This window comes from Lepisma saccharinum, chromosome 10 (genome assembly GCF_977018435.1).
Source record: "Lepisma saccharinum chromosome 10, izLepSacc3.1, whole genome shotgun sequence".
Classification (NCBI taxonomy): Eukaryota; Metazoa; Arthropoda; class Insecta; order Zygentoma; family Lepismatidae; genus Lepisma; species Lepisma saccharinum.
Window position 1 is genome coordinate 5,251,968 of NC_139238.1, and position 22,407 is coordinate 5,274,374.

At 42.3% G+C, this 22,407-nt stretch overlaps 1 protein-coding gene across 1 annotated transcript in view; it reads right to left on the bottom strand.

The window, feature by feature from the left end:
• Nucleotides 1–22,407, bottom strand: part of Gycalpha99B (guanylate cyclase 1 soluble subunit alpha 2) — a 533,625-nt gene that overhangs the window by 177,563 nt on the left and 333,655 nt on the right. Inside the window, exon 6 of the mRNA XM_083130599.1 lies at nucleotides 3,783–3,921. Coding sequence (XP_082986725.1) covers nucleotides 3,783–3,921 — 139 coding nt within the window. The remainder of the gene's footprint in view (nucleotides 1–3,782; nucleotides 3,922–22,407) is intronic.

Sequence of the window (22,407 nt, forward strand, 5' to 3'; positions counted from 1 at the left end):
CAGCGGTCCTGGATTCGAGTCCCGGCTTGTGCGTGTGTTTTCTTTATGATGGTCCACTCATCAATTTCACATCACTCATTATCATCTTCACCTTCACGATTAGCAAAAAAGGGTCAGAAAAGAGAAATAAAATAAACCAAATCAATCATTTATATATTTTTATATTACGCCGCTTTTCTACCTCTTGGGTTAAATTCGACGATGAGGATAAATGATAAGCCGAAGGAATGGCGATGGGACAGACATGATACAACCATACCTGTCCAAGGTCCGAACCTTGGACCTCTGGTTTCGTAACGTGTTATACTCAGTGGAATTATTAGTAAGAAAAACTTTTAAAAGTAGGGTGAAAGGAAGCAAAATTGTATGATGCATAAAAATGCATGTTTAGGTCTTCTAAAACCTTACAATTATCGAGTAATGTGTTTTAAGCCCACTTTTTGCACAGTAACGCTAATCGGGAATGACCTACAGTTTAAAGTGGGATCCGAACCACTATGTGCCTCCACCCGGTATCGAACCCGGGACCCCTTGATTACACGGCGGCAACGCTACGGCTGCGTCATCGAGGAGACCCAGAAAAACTTACAATTAGTCAGTAAGGACAAGGCCTGCGAAGAGTTCTTTCATTCGTCACATCGAGTTCCATCTAGTTTCAAGAGCAGAATTTGCTTCCATATCGCTTTCAAGTATTTCCAAATTGTCCTCACGATGTTGGGACAGCACAGAAATTTTGGAACTAATACAAGCAGCCACGTACCCAGGGAAAGGGCTCGGGGCTGCAGTCCTTTCCCGAAATCCTACAAATATCTGATTTTAATAATGTGTAGTAGTAATTAAATTTACTTCATTAATAGGATTAAACATCTTTTGTATAGTAAAATGCAATATACTGAGAAATTCATCTTCAGCGTATTTACCACTCCCCCCCAACATCTTCTCCTTTATATGGCGGCTGCCGATAAGGGATAAACCCCTTCCGAAATCAAATTCTGACTACCAGCCCGACCACCAGTGATCGAGTCTTGAACCTTTCGATTGATTGATTAATTGAACTGGTGTTTTAAGTCCACGTTATGCACAGTAAGGCTAATCGGGACTGGACAAAAGTGGTATCCGAACCACTATGCGCTTCCATCGGGAATCTAAGCAGGGACCCCTTGTTGAACCTGCCGAACCAAAGACGAGAGCGTAATTATATGAGCGTGTGGAACTTTTTTTATCCAGTGCCATCATATATTCAGTTTTTCACACACAAATAAGATTAATTTTAAGAAATTAGACTTGTGCATAAAATTTGTTATCGTCATCATTCTCCAAGTGAACAATCAGATGCTAGCTTGAACTCATTACGAACACATTTCATATTTGCACTGTTGCCAATACTTGTAAACCTGGTTCCAGCACTTTATATCTAAAACGGTTTTATCTACTTCTCAATTTTCTTCGAGCAAATTTACAAATCTAAAGACTAATAACATTGTTCTTGGTGTATCAACAATTAAATTAATGAGTTCATTCTGCATTTAGTTTCCAGAATAATGGCTGTGGATTTCGCGAGTCTATATCCGTAGACTGTTGGGGTCGTACTTTCTCCAAAGAAAAAAAAGGTAAACTTTTTCCTTGAACTACCCTCGTATCTTGCAATATTCTGTCCGTCATAAAGATTGTTTTGCAAAGAACAGTCGGTGGAGGTACATAGTGGTTCGGATCATACTTTAAACTGCACGTCCAGTCCCACCATTGAGCCATTCTGTGCATAAAGTGGACTTACAACAACAAAGCAAGCAATCGAATCAGTGCAAAGGACACTAACAAAGGAAACAGACTGAGTGAACTCTCTTTTATTTTCCACGCAGATTGCTCTTCCTTCCTTGATAATAATAAAAGCTAAACTGTGAGATACTTGCTTCAGGGTATTTTTAAGTATGTATCAATTGAATGGCATTTGAATTAATAAAAATTGCAATTTTTCACGTCTACGGAGAAAAATCCACGAAGAAGTCCCGGAATTCATGCAGAATTCCCGCAATTCATGCAGAATTCCCGGAATTCAAGGAATTCCCGGAATCCATGCAGAATTCCTGGAATTCAAGAAATTCCCGGCGGCGAATAGCCACCCTGAAATTCATTGAAAAACTGTATCTCATGTTAGGTACCTTCCCTGTACAATGCACACGTGTTACAATGATCTTGTACACACCAGACCGTGAGTACAGTTTCCGTGATTATCATAATTCTCACCTGAAACTTTATGCTACACCTGACACCAAGAAAACTTCTATAACTTTGCATAGTTGCTTTTGTGAAGGTTAACATTCTGGCGTTACCAGATATCTTTTGGTCTTTGCTCATCCCGCAAACCGTGGGAGTAACAAGTGGTTATCAATTATTTCATCGCCACCGGTTGTGTACCTAACCGAAACAGCCCTATACGGAAACTAAAACATGCTGAAATGCTCACAATTTCTTGTAAATTCATTCATGAACAAAAAATGCAAAACATAAAGACATGTGAAGTTCACATGAATTTACCTCAAGACCTGTAACAAGAAGTCAGCTTATGGAGTAGCTCGACCACAAAACAAGTTTATTTTCAGTGTTGTTCAACTTGTTAGAATATTGCATTTATTTACCTCTTTGAAAGGTTAAAAAGCAGGAGCTGAGATTAACTTCCTTACGTGCCTGGCAGGTAAAGAACGAAACTATAAATATTCTGTATCATCATTCTTTCACTTCATTCTCTTTGTCTCTCCTCTCTCCCATCTCTCTTTTTCTCTCTTCACCCCTCTGTTCATCTCTCTCTCTTCAATTTATATTTCTTCTCTCCCTCCTTCACCTTCTCTTGCCACTTCTGTTTCTTCTCACTCTCTTTTCACTCTCTTTCATCTCTATTTCTCTTCTCTACCACTTCCCCTCCCTCTTCCACCTCTGTTTCTTATTTCTATCTTAAATATCCTCTCCATCTCTCTCATTTCCATCTCTATTTATTGTCTTTATCTCATCTCTGTTCATTCTCTCTCACTCTCCCCATCTGTGTTTATTCTCTTACCCTACCTCTCCATATCTGTTCATTTTCTATCTCTTTCCATCTCTGATTATTATTTCTTTATCCCCATCTCTCTTTATTCTCTCCCATCTCTGTTAATTCTCTCTCTCTACCTCTCCATCTGTGTTTATTTTCTTTCTCTTTCCATCTCTGTTTATTCTTTCTTTATCTCCCCATCTCTGCTTCCCTCTCCGCAATCTCTGTTCATTCATTTCTTCCATTTATCTTTCTTTCCCCTCTCTGTTTCTTCTTTCTCCCCTCGGTTTCTCTCCGTTTCTTCTCTTCCTCTCTCTCTCTCTCTCTCTACCCATCTCAAGTTATCCTCTCCCTCCTCCCCTTCTCTTTTAAGTCTTTACTTCTTCACTCACAAAGAAACAGACAAGCCAACCCCAGGACTCGAAACTGGGACCGTAGGCTTTAAGACCCTGAGTCCACAACTCGGCTGACTCGACTTTCAAAATAGAGAAAGAAGGACCTCCCCCCCACACACAGACAGAGAGATGGAAACTGGCAAAGAGCGAAAAAAGGAAGGGAAATTAAAATATGTAGACAGGCAGACCGAGGACAATTTTTGAAACTCGCAACCGTTATTAAAGCAAAACAAACATGAATGTGCAAAGGGTTACATGGCCTGTGTTTTTGTAACTCATTCAGTTTCACGGTTCAAATGGAGATCTTTGATCCCGTTCCGATCTAAACGTGAATGCTTCCGTTGGTAAGGAAAACCACTCACCTAGCCAGAGCCGCTTGGCAATGTCCGGAGGGAAGATGAGATGAAGGAGGCTGACGTTCTTCTCTCTTTCCTTGTCTACGGCTCTGTTCGCTTCCTCTATGGAACTCTTCAGTTTGTCCATTCGTCGCCGCAAGCCATCCTGAAGCGAAGAAAAGGAGGACAATAAGCAGTAATTCTTCAGAGAACAGTGGAATAGAAATTACAATCAATAAGCAAAATACACGGGCTGTAAATTTAAAAGTGGCAACACTGCCAGGAAGAGGTGATAACACTGTGCATCAGGCATTGAGCATTGTCAGTTGGGATCCATATCGATGTGTGGAGTGCCAAAAGGGGTCCGTGCAGCAAGTGCTGTTGTGTATTTACGAAGCTGAAATGAACACCACTTTGTGTACTGCTCATAACATATTTACAAAGATAGAACAGCGATTATGGATCAAAAACCAGGTGTGCCGTGGCAAAATGCACGAGAATGCCATCAATACTTGCATGAAGCCTGCAGTGAGGTTGTACTCACTGACACATCCCCTACCTCCTCAAGAAATGCACTTAATTATGCAAAACATGCACGGCGTTATCACCTCTTCCTGACAGTGTTGCCACTTACAAATTTACAAACCACGTACGAGATAAAGGTCTGGACAAACTTAAAGAAAGTACACTAAGCAAGTAGAAAAATTATGAACATTTGCCAAGAAAACAGTGTGAGAGAATTTCTCCGAAAGCAATGCTTATGTATGTATATATTTTTTAATATTACCCCACGAGCTCATAATAAGCTATAATGAAGACAAGAATAAATTTCACCTCGATTTGTGTCGAATTTCACAATATCCACTAGCTTAGACAGGTATAGTCAGTCATCCGTGAAATTCAGTATGTATTTGAGTACTACATGGTATCACTATCATTCGCTCGTACCCTCAAGCGTTTACAATGGACTATCATTTTAATGTGACAATAATTGTATGCACAGTCATGACAGTTTCAGCCCACAATCGTCTATTTCATCTTCATAAATCACTGCATTGATAAGATAAACTAAACTACATTTTAACGTGGAGATAATGACTACGTTCACTTAAGACTATATATCCTGTTCGAGCATTATTCGCTCGAGCGAAGGAGCTCTCAATTCCGCACGCTATCTGGCGTCGTCCGTGCAAACTATTTGGCGCCAAAGCAAAATTCTCTCGCTGCAGTACTCTAGTATATACAGAGCATTCCCTGACATTCGCTACGAGACTCGGCGGCAAGCGGCCCGGCATCAGCGCTTGTTTTTCCCGGTGAACGGGTCCGCGACAGTCGCTTATATTAAACCTCGTAAAAAAGTTGAGAGTAACAGGGTCAGTTCTGAATAAAAGTGGAAAGAAAAATTGGGAAATAAAGTATACAAAGACAATCCGCACACTATCCGTGAGTTAAAAGAGAGTATTGTACGAAAAATCGGGAGAATAACAGTAGACGAACGTGCACGTGTAAATGAAAATTTCCTTCGGAGATGCCAGGAATGTGTAGCAGCAGAGGGACATCATTTTCAACACCTTCTGTAGTCAAGGTTAGTATACAATATGAAAACTTTAATTTTAATAGCCGACTCTAGCGACTGTCGCGGACCCGTTCACCGGGAAAGACAAGCTCTGATGCCGGGCAGCTTGCCGCCGAGTCTCGTAGCGAATGTTAGGGAATGCTCTGTATATACAGTGCCTCAACGTTGAAGGAATTAGCTTACTCATTGCACTGGCATGCATGTGTGATATTTTGTTGTTGAATACATTTCTCTGTATTTTTAAAGTTGAAGCCTATTAATGAATTTAAGTATTGGTTCTTGTTTTTCTTATTACTCAGAAATTACGCATTTCCGGGCCCATGTTGATATAAACTTTTTTTCTTCTCTACGCATGAGGAATCCATTGCTGAATTATTGCCGCATATTTTCCTTACATCCTGTACAGCCTGAAATGCATTAAATATTCCTTTTTCACAGATTAAGACAAAGAAACTGAAATCTTTGTTGAGATTTTGCTCTGACGCGGGAAATCATTCTCTGTCATCCATCGGCGTCAAAGCCGAAATATAGCTCAGATGGAGCTTAATTCTCTGGCAAAAAATCTGAAATAAGGTATTACCTTTTGATTTCAGGCTTCCTTGTGGAGTACGTACTCGAGAAAGACCGGACTGTAATCCCGCCTTTTCAATTTCCTCCGAGTCTTGTAGAAGATGAGAGAGGAGGAAGAGAAGCAGATATGCCAGGATTGTCAAGAACCGATGGACCATTGTCAGCGTTGCAGAACTTTGGAATAATCAGCCTCTCCAATGCGGTTTCCTTTGAATCCCTCCTCTCGACCCATATCATTGGAGCGCCGAGATCTTTTGAAGGAACGTGGACACCGTCCACTTCCGTCACACAAAGAGGATGAAAGGAACTTCGGAAAAGTCCCCTCCCTCTCTGTCGGGCATCACTTAGTCCCCTCTGGATCCTTTTCTTCAACGTCAGAAATAGGACGCCGATCAAAAGAAAACCACTACACGCCTTGCTTCAATGCGCATCGTCTCCGATCCTCCATGCAAACTAGGTTATGCAAAAGGCTTAGACTTAACTGACGTGAAAACGAATGGGATATATCTTCCCGATGAAAGATGTTTTCGCGGCGTTCCAAAAGCTTTTCCGATGTCACCGAGAACCGATGTTTTTTTAGCACAATCTGCGTGGACGTCTGCCAAGTATGAAAGATGAAGGTGTTTTACTTGTGATTCTGACTTGTAATGTGACTGTGACCCCATTTCCTAGCATAGAATTCTTGTTTTTAAGCTACACACAGGCATTGTACTGATCGTAAGCAGTGACCCTATTTCCTATCATAGATTTCTTGTTTTTAAGCTACACACAGGCATTGAACTGATCGTAAGCAGTGACCCTATTTCCTATCATAGATTTCTTGTTTTTAAGCTACACACAGGCATTGTACTGATCGTAAGCAGTGACCCTATTTCCTATCATAGATTTCTTGTTTTTAAGCTACACACAGGCATTGTACTGATCGTAAGCTGTGACCCTATTTCCTATCATAGATTTCTTGTTTTTAAGCTACACACAGGCATTGTACTGATCGTAAGCTGTGACCCTATTTCCTATCATAGATTTCTTGTTTTTAAGCTACACACAGGCATTGTACTGATCGTAAGCTGTGACCCTATTTCCTATCATAGATTTCTTGTTTTTAAGCTACACACAGGCATTGTACTGATCGTAAGGAGTGACCCTATTTCCTATAATAGATTTCTTGTTTTTAAGCTACACACAGGCATTGTACTGATCGTAAGCTGTGACCCTATTTCCTATCATAGATTTCTTGTTTTTAAGCTACACACAGGCATTGTACTGATCGTAAGCTGTGACCCTATTTCCTATCATAGATTTCTTGTTTTTAAGCTACACACAGGCATTGTACTGATCGTAAGCAGTGACCCTATTTCCTATCATAGATTTCTTGTTTTTAAGCTACACACAGGCATTGTACTGATCGTAAGGAGTGACCCTATTTCCTATAATAGATTTCTTGTTTTTAAGCTACACACAGGCATTGTACTGATCGTAAGCTGTGACCCTATTTCCTATCATAGATTTATTTTTTTAAGCTACACACAGGCATTGTACTGATCGTAAGCTAGCATTCGACATTTACTATAATAGTCAAAAAGTAACCTTAATAGTTTTTGAATTAGCAGAATATGTGCAGTTCTGTTCAGATAAAGTTGCATATTCTTCACATGTCCAACCTTATGAAATGTGCCACTTTATGTGAACAGGAGTGTACAATAGTATTGAAAACACTCATCACGTTTCAACCAAGTCTTTACCATGTTCAATGCAGGTGTGCCAGAGTTCCACGAATGCCCTAACTTCAAGAGAAAAACATCTATACTCTGTCCCAGCTAACTTTGGAGCAAGGCAGCGCATAGCTTCAGAGAAGCGAGAAAAATCTATTGGCCAGAGCGAAGCAGTAGACATGATCAGTGCCTGGCAACTTCAGTCGTTTTCCCCCAATCCACGGAATTCCGTTCCTCTCACGTGTTCATTGGTGGAGCCGTCTCGCGTCACTACTTGCACAGAGACTTGTTCTCGTTTGCCTGCTCCACAGTTAACTGGGACGAAGTATAACTGGCTGCGTAACTACTCATGCACCGCCTGTTTCATCTCAACAGTACTTCTTGCCACCTAGTGCCTCCTTAAGATAATCACTCGATGCTAGGTCCGGTGAATATGAAGGATGTGCTAGTTGTGTGTGGCCCCGCGTTTTCTTGCTGCAAGAACACACCACAACAGAGCAAACCGCGAAGTTTTTACCTGAATACAGGTTTCAAAGGGTTCTCAAGGAGATCACAATACGACTCAATGTTAACATTACGTCCCTTGTGCATATAATGTTCCAGGATTGGACCTTCACAGTCCTAGAAGACCGTGAGCATCATCACAGTGCGAGGAAAACCGGAGCGAGCTGCGTCAGAGTTGACACTCGACTACCAACTTTCTGTGCCACTCATAAACCTGCTGAAGCGACACACAGACCTATAAAACGCTGAGGTCACCCGTAAAGATACAACTCGTCTACTCTAGGTCGAAACTCATGAAATCGAAAGTGGGGTATAGTGGTGGGTCTGTCGAATGCTTTTGACGTACGCAGCATATATTCGAGAGGGACACTCGTCAACTTCAATCACGACGAAGAAGGTGCACAGATGGAATGGATATTAATGAGACAAGCACAATGAGGCTGTACATGCCTTGACTAGGAATCGAACCTGGGACATCTGCTGCACGTTACCGCTGACCATTCCGTCACGGAGACCGGCAAACCTTTCATATCTCAGAAGCACTCATCGTATCGAATGAAGCACAAAGAACTCCGGCATTTCGATTCTAAAAGCGAAACTTTGTCATCCGTTAAGCCAATGCCATCCACCCTCCACGTACACGGAGGAAAATACAGTGAAAAGCCTCTCCTTTGCCAGAGACCAATTAGGCCCTTCATGTCAGCGGCGCTGGGGTATTTATTAGGAAGGATGGCGTCCGAGGTGGGGGCGAGGGGGACAGAGATTGAACCGAAGAAGTGACTTCTTGTCTCGAGCAGTCCCAGCAGAGAAATTGGGAGAATTTATCTTCTCACGATTTGGCAGAGTCTCAACTCTGATTGTGTCCCAGCCGTCATCCGTTACCCAAGAGATCCGGGCGTACCATTTTGGAAGTTTGACTCAAGACAAACATGTTAGAGCTGCGTTTACGGTCCACTGCCCTGCATGGGAGAGGGAATGGATGGAAATCCAAACGTTCTTTTGTGCAGTGGGATATCAGGGTATCCACCAAAATAACAAATCCAAAATTGTTGACTTTTTCTTGGCCCTTTTTCGTTTACATTAACCTTTATTTATACTACTTACAAGGGAGGTTATTTAAGTGTCCCCCTCCGATTTCCATGAAACTTCACAGGTGTATAGAGGGGCCCAAAGGAAGAAATACGTGTTTTTTGTTTCGGCTAAAAAACAGTTTTAGGGGGCAACCCCCCTCAAATGTCAAGATGACAAATTGAAGTGGGAATCTGACCCCTGTGTTCCCTCCGATTTCCATGAAACTTGGCAGTTGTATAGAGGGGCCCAAAGGAAGAAATACGTGTTTTTGGGTTTCAGCTAAAAAAAGAAAAAAAAACCTTTTGGGGGGCAAAACCGCCTCTCAAATGTCAAGATGAAGACAACTTGACGCGGGGATCTGACCCCTGTGTCCCACTCCAATTTCTATTAAACATGACAGGTTTATAGAGGGGCCTAAAGGAAGAAGTACTTTTTGTTCATAGAAATCGGAGGGGGACTTACGGGTCAGATCCCCATCTCAATTTGTCCTCATCTTGACATTTCAGGCGAGTTTTGCCCCTAAAACAGTGTTTTTGCCGAAATAAAAAAACACGTATTTCTTCCTTTGGGCCCCTCTATACACCTGCCAAGTTTCATGGAAATCGGAGGGGGACACAGGGGTCAAATGAACACTTCAATTTGTCCTCATCTTGACATTTGAGGCAGGTTTTGCCCCCTAAAACAGTTTTTTTAGCCGAAACAAAAAAAAAACACGTATTTCTTCCTTTGGGCCCCTCTATATACCTGCCAAGTTCCATGGAAATCGGAGGGGACACAGGGGTCAAATGCCCACTTCAATTTGTCCTCATATTGACATTTGAGGCGGGTTTTGCCCCTAAAACAGTTTTTTTAGCCGAAACAAAAAAAAACACGTATTTCTTCCTTTGGGCCCCTCTATACACCTGCCAAGTTTCATGAAAATCGGAGGGGGACACAGGGGTCAAATGAACACTTCAATTTGTCCTCATCTTGACATTTGAGGCGGGTTTTGCCCCCTATAACAGTTTTTTTAGCCGAAACAAAAAAAAACACGTATTTCTTCCTTTGGGCCCCTCTATACACCTGCCAAGTTTCATGGAAATCGGAGGGGGACACTTAGATAACCTCGTCTTCACTCACAGTCACTATGATCTTATATGGGGCTCGTGTTGTCGTCCCTATTTATTTGTGATTGTCCCTTCGTCCATCTTATCTTACCGCCATCCATCCCCATCTTCGCGATTAGCCAAACAAGCAGAAAAGTGAAATAAATTAAACTAAATCAATCTGTCATTGTGATAGCAAATATTCGTGACCACAAGTATAATTTCTTGACTTTTTATTGACTTCTTAACCCAGTTGTTGATTCCTTTACTTTTTTTTGATTTTCAGGACCTGTAGAGACTCTGGATATACTTGTATTGAAAATCGTGTGACGTCATAGATACTGGTCATATCGTCATCGTCCCTTGCCGTTTTCTGCCTGGCTGGGTCGGCGTAGAAGTGAAGCCTCTCCATTTTCTTCTGGTGATCCACCACTCCACTCTTTCCACGGTATTCCAATCTTCCCCTCTTCTGCTAACACTCTCCGCTATCTGCTCTTCCCACCGACATCTTGGTCTCCCCCCTTGACCTTATTCCCACTTCCTGTGCATGGTAAGCTCTTACTGGCAGTCTTTCTGCATCAATCATCTTCATGTGTCCGAACCATCTCATCTGTGCCTGATCTATTCTGTCCTGAAGCTTCATCACCCCCACTGCCTGCCAGATCTCCTCATTCCTTATTCTATTCCTTCCAGTCTTCCGCAACATACTCTGTTAAGTGTGTATAATATTTGAATCAACATTCAATTGTTTGTAGCGTTGTTGATTACAAAATTGGGTGTTCAGCCATTTTTAGAAATGGTTTTGTAAGTTTGGCATTAAATCGTGGTTATTTAGTATCTTCGTAATAATCATTGCATTGTAAAGTACCTACGTGTGTGAATAAATTATTAACCTCTGCGTTCATACACGACAATACTCCTTAAAAATTTCATCTCCCCTGTCTCTCTGTCATTGTCCAAGTCTCTGCTCCGTATGTAATTATTGGCACATAGTATGTGTTATATATTACCTTCTTGCATTTCATAGGTACATCCCTGTTCCATATTAATCTACGAACGCTTTGATAGAGTCCACCTCCCATTTGTCCTCTTCTGTTTACCTCCTCATCTATTCTTCCACTTCTCTCAATTATGCTTCCTAGATATTTGAAGCTCTCCTCTACCCTCATATAGAGCGATCAAAAACAAAATAACCTTCGGCCAGAAGCCTTCGCGCATCTTCCCCTCCATCCGTTCAGATTGGTCCACTGTGAAGCCTACATTACTCTACCCCTCCCCTCCACGCGCGAGAAACATGCACGGGGACGCGATTTTGCGCAGGGTCTTTTGCTGTTGGTTCTACTATAGTAAGATAGAAATGTTTTAGTAGAGAACGAGACAATGAAACAGGAAGAAAGAGAGCGAGAAAGAAATAGAGGGAGGAAGAGAATACAAGATAGAGCGAGAGAGAGAGAAAGAAAACTAGAATGTGACGAAGAGAATGAGAGACAAAAAGGTAAGGAAAATAAAAGAGAGAGAGAACATAGCAAAAAAGGAAAGAGGAAAGATTAAAGGAGAGATGTAGAAAACTGAGAAATGAGAAAGAGCAATCATCAGCAAGAGAGGAATTAACGTAGAATAAAAATTCTAAGACATAAGATTGAATATGAGAATCAACGAAGAAAGGATACCAATAATGGCGAAATAAATAAAAACAAAAGATAAAATTAAAGAATAGATAAGAACACACACATACACACAAATACTGGTACGCCGTTTCGGCCTAAGAAAGCCCTGTCTACATACGAAAAATAGCAACAACTCTCACTTTGTAGTTATTCGAAGTGCTCCCACTGGAAATAGTTTAGCGCCTCAACACAGATGGCACTAGTATGCATATGAAACGCTTGGATACATGGGGTAAATGAGAGTTGAGTGGTCTTATTACTTCTACAGTCTTTGATTACAAGACAATGATTTCCAAGTCAGGTTGAGAATCATACCCATTGCTGGTCCTTGGAGAGGCTGGAGCATTCTTTCATCTCCCTTACAATGAGATCTCCCAAGGAGAAAGAGGAAAACAAGAACGAATCGCCATCAATTTAAGTCGAACCGAGTCACGAACCGGCCTCATCGGGTAATGGGGCCTCTTCTCACGGCTTGTTTAACCAGCGCTTGCATAAATCGCCCTCGCCTTGAAAGCTCCGCAATTCGTCTCGGAAACTCTGACGAGCGACCGGAAGTACTCGCGGAGACAGGCGGAATCACAGAACGATGCTCCTTCAATCAATTTCCGTCTGTGTCCGCTGGGGGAGCGTTCGTTCTCCAAGAACAATTGCTCACTCGTTTCGAGTTTGCCACCGATTTCCTTGTGTCTTTTCAGCTTCCAATCATAACGCGTCTTTCCGTTTATGTAATAATCCCGGCTTTGATATTGCAACACTAATCACCCCTTTGCCTACGTGATGGCCACAATGAAAGAATGATTTATCTTGCCTCGAAATTGTCGCTTCTGGCTAATTGCGAAGATGATGATGAATGACGATAACGATAAGATTAAATAGATGAAGAGACAATCACAAATACATATGCATCAGGACACTCATCAAAAGTTCCACAGAAGATTATACCGGGCATGGTTCAGACACCAGAGGGTCGCTAGTCTGCAAAATGCATTTGGGAGTCTTGAGAAAGAGTAACCCCGTACACTCGGAGAGGAGAGACGTTGAAGAGAGGGGGAGAGACATGGAAGAGAGAGGGAGACACATGGAAGAGAGGGAGAGACATGGAAGCGAGAGGGAGAGACATGGAAGCAAGAGGGAGAGACGTTGAAGAGAGGGGGAGAGACATGGAAGAGAGGGAGAGAGATGGAAGAGAGGGAGAGAGATGGAAGAGAGGGAGAGACATGGAAGAGAGGGAGAGACATAGAAGAGAGGGGGAGACATAGAAGAGAGGGGGAGAGACTTTGAAAAGAGCGCGAGAGACATGGAAGAGAGAGGGAGATATGGAAGAGAGGGGAGAGAGACAAGCAAGAGAGAGGGGGAGACATTGAAGAGAAGGAGAGAGAGACATAAAAGAGAGAGGGGGAGAGTTGGAAGAAAGGGTGAGACATGGAAGAAAGGGAGAGACATGGAAGAGAAGGAGAGACATGGAAGACAGGGAGAGACGTTGAAGAGAGGGGGAGAGACATGGAAGCGAGATGGAGAGACATGGAAGAAAGAGAGAGACATGGAAGCGAGAGGGAGAGATATGGAAGAAAGAGAGAGACATGGAAGCGAGAGGGAGAGACATGGAGGCGAGAAGGAGAGACATGCAAGCGAGAGGGAGAGACGTTGAAGAGAGGAGGAGAGACATGGAACAGAGGGAGAGACATGGAAGAGAGAGGGAGAGACATGGAAGAGAGAGGGAGAGACATGGAAGAGAGAGGGAGACATGGAAGAGAGAGCGAGACAAGGAAGAGAGCGAGAGACATTGAAAAGAGGGGAGAGACATGTAAGAGAGAGGGAGAGACAAGTAAGAGAGAGGGGGAGACAAGCAAGGGAGAGGGGGAGACATTGAAGAGTGGGGAGATAGACAAGCAAGAGAGAGTGGGAGACATTGAAGAGAGGGGGAGACATTGAAGTGAGGGGAGACATGGAAGAGAGGGGGAGAGAGACATAAAAGAGAGGGGGGAAACATGGAAGAGAGGGAGAGACGTGGAAGAGAGGGAGAGACATGAAAGCAAGAGGGAGAGACAAACAAGAAAGAGGGGGAGACATTGAAGAGAGGGGAGAGAGACAAGCAAGAGAGAGGGGGAGACATTTAAGAAAGGGGGAGAGAGACATAAAAGAGAGAGGGGAGACATGGAAGAAAGGGAGAGACATGGAAGGGGAGATACACGGAAGCGAGAGGGAGATACATGCAAGCGAGAGGGAGAGACGTTGAAGAGAGGGGGAGAGACATGGAGGCGAGAAGGAGAGACATGGAAGCGAGAGGGAGAGACATGGATGCGAGAGGGAGAGACATGGAAGCGAGAGGGAGGGACATGGAACGAGAGGGAGAGACATTGAAAAGAGGGGGAGAGACATTGAAAAGAGGGGGAGAGACATTGAAAAGAGGGTTAGAGACATGGAAGAGAGAGGGAGACATGGAAGAGAGAGGGAGACATGGAAGGGAGAAAAATGGAAGAGAGGTAGAGACATGGAAGAGAAGGAGATACATGGAAGAGAAGGAGATACATGGAAGAGGGGGAGAGACGTGGAAGCGAGAGGGAGAGACATGGAAGAGAGAGAGAGAGAGATGGAAGACAGGGAGGGGGATAAATGTATTTTCGTACATTGTATTATTACAACCATTTTCTTTGTAAGGGGTGACTATTTCTGAGGACATCCCGAGGTCAATCTCACATCAACGTAGTACACCCTGGCGGACTGGCGAGGCTCTGGCGTCTGGACCCATGAGACCTGTGTTGTGTCCTGCCCACATGCGTTTGTCCCTTCATCTCTCTCATCTTATCATCATTCACCCTCATCTTATCATCATTCAGCCTTACCTTCGCAATTAGCCAAAACTGGTAGAAACGTGTAAACTAAACCAATCAAATAAATAAAATCCATTTCTGTCACTTTTAGCTGACCGTGACCATAAAAATGATGATTAGATAGATAGAAAGATAGGAGCGCGGTGGTCTAGTCGGTTAGGCGTCTGACTGCCACTCGCGAGAACCAGATTCGATGCCCGGAGTGGATGAACTAAGGCCAGATTTTACCCTGCTTTAAACCCGCTCTGGGGGTCACCCAGCCTCAAATTAATGGTGCCTGGCAGAGTAAAGGCGGAATGAGCGTAGTGCTGATCACACCATCTGTCAAACTGGTCGAGATCGAGAATGCGTGGCGCCCTACCTCCACGTGCTCTTGTATGTGTAATCATGGCACAGTGTAATGTGCACGGGGAACTTTACCTTGCCCTGCCTTAGAAGGATAGGTAAAGGGTGGACGGACGGAAAAAGATACAACACATTACACACACGTGTGTGCGTGTGTGTGTGTGTGGAGAGAGAGAGAGAGAGAGAGAGAGAGAGAGAGAGAGTGAGTGGGGGAGAGGGAGGGAGACGAAGAAGTGTTAAGACAGACAGATGCCAGAAACTTGACAGCTGGTAAACCTGATTGACGAATCGAATACCAAAACTGGATTACTTTTGTGAGGTCAAGAAATATGGTAAGATTTGAGGAACATGCAGAAATTATGTGCTGTCAGTATGAGAAAAATTCATTGTATTTTCAAGTTAATAAAATGTCCTTATTTTTGCCTGACCAACGCAGTACAAGAGTCAGACATCACACTAGTAACTCCTCTGCAAGTCTTTACTGTTGTAGCGGAAATTAGACTTTTTAATGTCAAAATGTTCCTCTCATAGGTTGACTCAGGGCTCCTAGACGAAGGCCGAAGGTAAAACCACCTCCACTAGGGAATTTCCGAGATTCAACATAAAGTAGACACTTAAAACGTTTGTTACAAACAAGTTACACCTTAACATAGGAGGGACGATCAAAAAGTTCGTGGCATGAGGTTAAGGAATCACTATATCAATGAGCATTCGAAACTTTTGATATAAGCTGTACATACAGATATAAGCTGTATAAAAATACCGAATTAAAATTTCACTATTGGTGACAAAATGGTGAACGCCAAGCTCTGGTTTCATTTTCAGGTAAAAATGAGAGAGGATAGCTACTGTCATTATCTATAATTTTATTACAGGCCTAATATGCATATTCAATAATTATGAATTATGAGTTTTTCCATTGTTACTGATGCAATCCCATAACCACGTTGACATTACTGAGAAAAAATCGAAGCGAAAATACAGGATCCCATTTTGTTCTTTTGAAATATTCACCTTTATAGAAGATTAGGCGAAAGGGGATTCCCGTTTCACCTAAAATGGTGGTTAGGTCACATGTGGTGATAAGCCATTAGGCGATACGGGAATGCGTAGTGTCAGATTACATTTTGATGTAAGAAAATATGATATAGACAATACGAAGTGGATAAATATACATATAGATGGCAGTAGTTACTAATATAGCGATTTAACTTACTTCTACGTTTAACTTATCCCCAAGAGTAAAAACACTTTATTCCTGTTTTACCTTCTCAATAGAAGAAAAGTACTCAATTAGATATTTACTCATGAAAACAATAAGGAGGAATATAAAAAACTTTGCTTTGGCAACTCACAAGGAAAAATAAACTTATTTATTTATTTATAATAACGAGCTACAATTGAACAAGTGGTGAATCAAAAATCTTCATTTGAAGCTTGTAATCCTCGAACTACAGAAGTAATAAACAATGTTTCACTCAAAGAGAACTATCATATTTCATAGAAATACCTTAAATATTACACATTTGTTTCTTTAGCTGCATTGATAACCTACAATTTGATGTCATTTGTGTTGTATACATTACGAACTGTTGCTCTCAATCTTTTTCGTTAGCTTGATTATTATTATTATTGCAGTTTCTCGTTATATTTCGGTTATTTTAATGCTCTTTCCCACTCTTGTGTTAACGGTCAGCCTGGCAGAACAAAAAACAGCATTGCTCAAATGATTTTTGAATAAATCAAATGGGAAGCAATCCTTTATGAGAACCCTGCTCTTCTCGGGAAACTTAGGTTCAGTTCGACACCGGAATGCCTACCCGAGAATTAAAACAGGTTCTGTGTGTTTGCACTCACCGGCCAGCTATTAGCCTCGAACGACCTTTCCAGGGAATGTCTGGAGCCAACAAATGAAAACAAGCACTTTGTACAAGAAGGACTAGATGGCTTGACCAATGAACGCGCGAAAGGAAAATGGATGGCGTGGAGGAGAAAACGCGGCTGCAGCTACACTCTGTCCCGAGGATCTCTAGAGCGAGCGAACAAAAACAAGTCCTCAGCGCAAGAAGGACTTGAGATGACTCGACCAACGAAAGCGTAAGATGGGAAGGGATTGCAGTGAGGGAAAATCGCTGCTGCAGCTACCAGCCGTTTTTCAGCAGCGCGTACTGATTCCCTCCCCATATTTCAGAAGCAATACCTTCCGATGAGCTCTTTTCATTGCAACTGCCATAGTCCGTTGCCTCGCCGAACGTTCATCCCTAAAGCTCATCATTCCATCATGACGGCCAGCGATTGGTAATGACATTACGAACCGCAGAGACTACCAAGCTTATTTAAAAACAATAATTAACTATTGTAATCCTTTTGTAACAATCAAAAACTGACTGAGAAAAAAATGATGCACGCGTCCTTTACAAGACACCATTAAAAACAGTCCTTGCGGTTTTGCGATGACGAACTCCCGAATCTGCGATAATTTTAATTTCGAGTTTCAAATTAGACAGATCTAGCTGCGGTAGGTAAAAAACAGCATAACAATGCATTGGTTATCTCCGTATATTAGATCAGATGGGATATTTACTCCCTTGTGGAGGATCGTTGTTTCGTATGACCAACTCGAGATTCGACGTGGAGATAAACTTCAATATTCAATTAAAACTTGGCCACAAATCCTTCGTGTTTGAGCGGAGGCTTCCACCCCCGCCCCCCAGAAACCCTCGTCTCCTGGGAGGAAGAGCTTAATTACAGCATCATACGTAACACTCCGACGCTAATACGATTTGGCGTTGGAAGAGAGACCCCTTTTGGTTGGCGCGCAAATGATCTTTTGCGACTCCTGGTGGCTGGAGAGAGTTCACCGATTCTGCTGAACGTTTGCAGTCGGTCGGAGATACTGTTCCGCATTTCCATGAGCGTTTAAGTAGATGTTCAATTGTCCAATGTCTCTTTCTTTTAAGAACAGAATTCCATGACGCAACAGGAAGGACAGTATAGAGTAGGGATGGACAAATTCGGATAAAATTTTGTCCAGACATCGGATAATTTTCAGATATCCGAATTATCCAAATGTGTGCATTATCCGGGCAGGTTTATCGTTTATCAATTTTACGGGCTATCCACATATTACTTTATTCGTCATTTTCGTATTTCACTGTACGGATATTTTCAAATCCTTCATCAAATTCACATATTCGAATTATCCGTTGCCCTTTTCCGGAGTGTGTGGCCATTCCTAGTATTGAGATGGATGTGAAGCATAGGACTGATTGATTTGGTTTATTTTACCCCGTTTTTCTGCCATTTTAGGCTAATCGCGAAGATGATGAGTGATGATATGATGAAATTGATGAAGAGACATTCATAAGGAATACCTATCCTCAGAATGGGACGCCTGGCGCCATAGCTCTCGGCGATAACCACGCCGCCACAGAGCTTGGCAACTACACGTGACTCGGGTTTGTGCCCGATGGGTGCCACGGCTATTGACTCAGAGGAGAAGGCTGTTCGAATGGACACATGTCGTGGCGTCCTGCATCTGCTTTCTGATGGCGGTGATGCTTTGCTCGAATCAAGTATCACAGGTGACGAGTCGTGGCTACATCACTACGAACCAGAGGGCAAACAAGCCAGCATCGTATGAAAATCACCATCTCCAACTCCAACATTGCTTTTGAGAACTCAAAATATAGTGTTAAATAAGTCTGAGACGAATGTGGAGGTCATTACAAAGAATGGCTACTACACCATGTGTGTCAGAACTGGTAGAAACATTGTCATAAGTCCATTGAAGTGGATGGGGACTAATTTCAAAAGCTCATGCCAACATTGAAGGCGAGTAATAAATAGTTATAAAAAAATGTTAAATATCTCTCGTATATATGAGCAAAATGACAGTAACATTAAAACATTAGAAGTCACGTGGTTTTGTTTATACAGTGAAACCCCGATTTTACGTTTCCGGATTTTACATATTCCCATTTAATACATTCAATATTGATGGTCTCAACGCAGAAAAAATCATTCACAAATCAAGTTTCCCTCTATTTTACATTATCCCGCATTTCACCTGAAAAACATAAAATCGAGGTTCCACTGTACAAACTTCGTTCTAACAGGGGATGCAGATGAGTTTGCCTCCGTGGCTGAGTGGTTAGAATAACGTGCTACGAATTTGTAGGTCCCAGGTTTGAACACTGATAAAACACTGTGTTTGTTCCATCATTAATTTCACTCCATTAACCCAAAAGTTAGATAAGAAATGAAGAATAAACAAAATAGAAAAAAGCGCCGATAGAGGGCTACCATACTTCATAATTACATAGAAATACACTGACGAAGTAGTCAACCAAAAATTGTGCATATCCATTAAATACGAAGCCTGAAAGAAATAATATGTATAATTTATGTGAAAGTATGTGTATCTTTTGAAGTATTTTTTTACAAAACAAATGCTTTAATACTTAATCTACCAAAAGAGGTATGGCGGTCCATAACCAAATGAAAGAAGGATGTGCACCGTGGCATTAAGGCAGATTAAATGTGGTCCTCGCAGAAAGAAATCAATGTAACATGATTAGGGACGCGACGCACGCTCATCCATCTTCATTTGTTTTCCTGTTTTTACCTTCAATCTTCAATATTTTGTGGACGGAAGAGAACACAAAGATGCCACCCCTCCCCTGCCTGTTAAACGGGAGAGGGGGAGGAACCAGCAATGTTGGAGAGAAGACACGATTTGGCAAAAGGACAACGAAAAGAAAGGCTGTAGGCCAAAAAAATCACCGAAGCACAGCATCCAATTAGCATGACAAGATCTGCAGGTCATTTCGAGGTGTTGTGTTGGGAGAAGAGTGGAATTGGATGCACAAAGGGACAAATTTTATGGCCAATGTTTCCCAACAGCAACAACATTTCATTCTGTGCAACAAGAATGGCTGGGAAAGTATAATTTGCATTTAGACTCTGGTTCAGCAACCCAAAAGAAAACGGCCAATCAGAGCGCGCTGAATTCACTAACGATGGTGAATTCCCAGAGTAGAGAAGGTACAAAAGGTCCTCTTAATAGTTGTAGTACAAAATGATTCAAACTCGAGTTCAACAAAATGAGTAACTTTAGAAATTATTTCTTTACACTTCTAAGTCCTATGGTTTACCTAATACAACCTAACCCAAAGTGCGTCATTAGGATAAAAATAGCAACGAGAGTCTATTACTTGAAGTGTGCTTATAAAGATGCAGACCAATTTTTAAAGAGTGGAAACCTGGTTTAGCAAGCATAACGTAACGTAACCTAATCTCCCTATTTGATCTAAATGTGGTCGCTGCTACACGAAAAGTTGAATACAATAATACAATGATAACGACAATACAGTTATGCATTTGTTTTAAGTCACTGAAGGAACCATGCGGGGGAAAAATGTGAAAAGGTATTCTGTTTCTGTAAGACAATGCTCCCTCACACAAGGATTGGCTGTTTTGAAAGATCTAGACTTTCAGGACACAGACCATCCACCATACTCGCCAGATCTTGTTCTGCCTATCTTAAATCGCCTAGCTAACCATGATAGAGCACTTTTAGTAATATAAGAAGGTAGATGGTTTTAACTGTTTACTGGGATTGAACAAAGAATAATAGCAGGGGAAAGTGGGTGGCTGAGGGATGCGCCTGCACAAACCTCTGCTTTCTGGAGGCGGCACTGGTTGCTAATCCCAACGATGTACTTAAGATGGTTGTTACTAAAAGGGAGGCTGCTTCAGGGCTTATGTAGTAGTTCCGCTGTACTTTGTAACCTCCGTTTCCTGTGGAATTCTCCCCTGCAAGTCGGAGCATTCCAGGAGATAGAGGAAACTGGATGTGAAGTACACCAGGAAGCAAAGGTTCTGCACCAGCTCCGTGCTTCCCTCTTTCTCACTCCCACTCCTATGCATTCCCCGTGCAGCACCCAACGAAAAGGCAGGAGGCGTGTGTTGGTTGTGTTTGGAGGGGAACAGGCGACTGCGTGGGGAGACGATGCCGTGACCTTGAAGCGCAGTTTGGAAATCAAAGCAGTGTAGTAACTATTTTCCAGCCTTAAAGATACTGAAAGAACAGAAATTTTGCGAGGATACAGAGGTGATAGCAGCAATAGAGCAGTTTTCTTGCAAACGAGACAAAAATCTTTTTGAAAGTGATAAAGAAACTTGAGGCAAGTAATAGCAGGAAAGCCTCACGATTCTAGATCATTTCCTTCGAGGTCGGGCAGAGAACTTTTCTCTCAAGAGAGAGAAAAACTTTCCTCTCTTTGGAAGGAACTGAAAGAAATAAATGACTTTTTAATTAGAACATGATGGGGGGATGGTTCCTCCTCCATTTTAAAATTCGAGCACCGGGTGCATCACACATTTCAAGGTCTGGAAGCACTCACGACGTCTCTCTACCTCGTATCTTCCATGAAAAATAAACAACTGACGATCACGAAATCTCAGGGGAGAAATTTCCATCCTTCGAAGTAGTGAAACGATCTCTATTTTTAATAGCTTTTCTCAGTTCTTACGGCGGGCGCTCTAGAAGCTGGCAGGGGAAGTGGGAAGCGGGGATTACGCAACAGACCAACCAGACAACAGCAGTGGCGCCGAGAGACACGACGCGGCCGGAAAAAGTACTACGTGAAACTCGTTCTGCTGGCCGCTATGTTTCTTATCATGCTGGATTGGTCGCTTTCCCGTTCCCCACTTCCCCTGCCAGCTTCTAGAGCGCCCGCCGTAAGAACTGAAAAAAGCTACAGTAAATGTGGTGATGGAATTCTTATCTCAAACTGCAGACACATTTTAGTTAATATTTACTGAAGAGTAAGGGTTTAAACTCAGCTGATTGATTTCCCCCAGAATACCAACACATTCAAGTACGCGTATTGCATTTCAAGCCTTCATTCACTCGAGAAGCCACAGCTGTGTCTTCCTGCATGCACAATGTTCATTTTTTTAAACTCACACTAAGGCGTCAAAGCTTTACTTGGCTTCAGTGTAAAAGCATTAATTTATACCTGCTGTTAAAAAAAACGAATTTTGTATTTTTCCCGAATTGTAACTGTAATGCACAACTTGTGGTAACTACAAATCTCCAAATACTTTTGAAAATAGAAGCTGAACTCATCCGCGCTCCAAGGAGAATTTCCAGTAATGAACTGTTATTTAACTTCAGCCTTCTGCCACTTTCGGCTAATGCGACGGCGAGGATGAGTGATGATATGATGAAATTAAAGAAAGCGACACTCACAAAGATCAATCATGGCCAGGCCGGGTAGTAGCC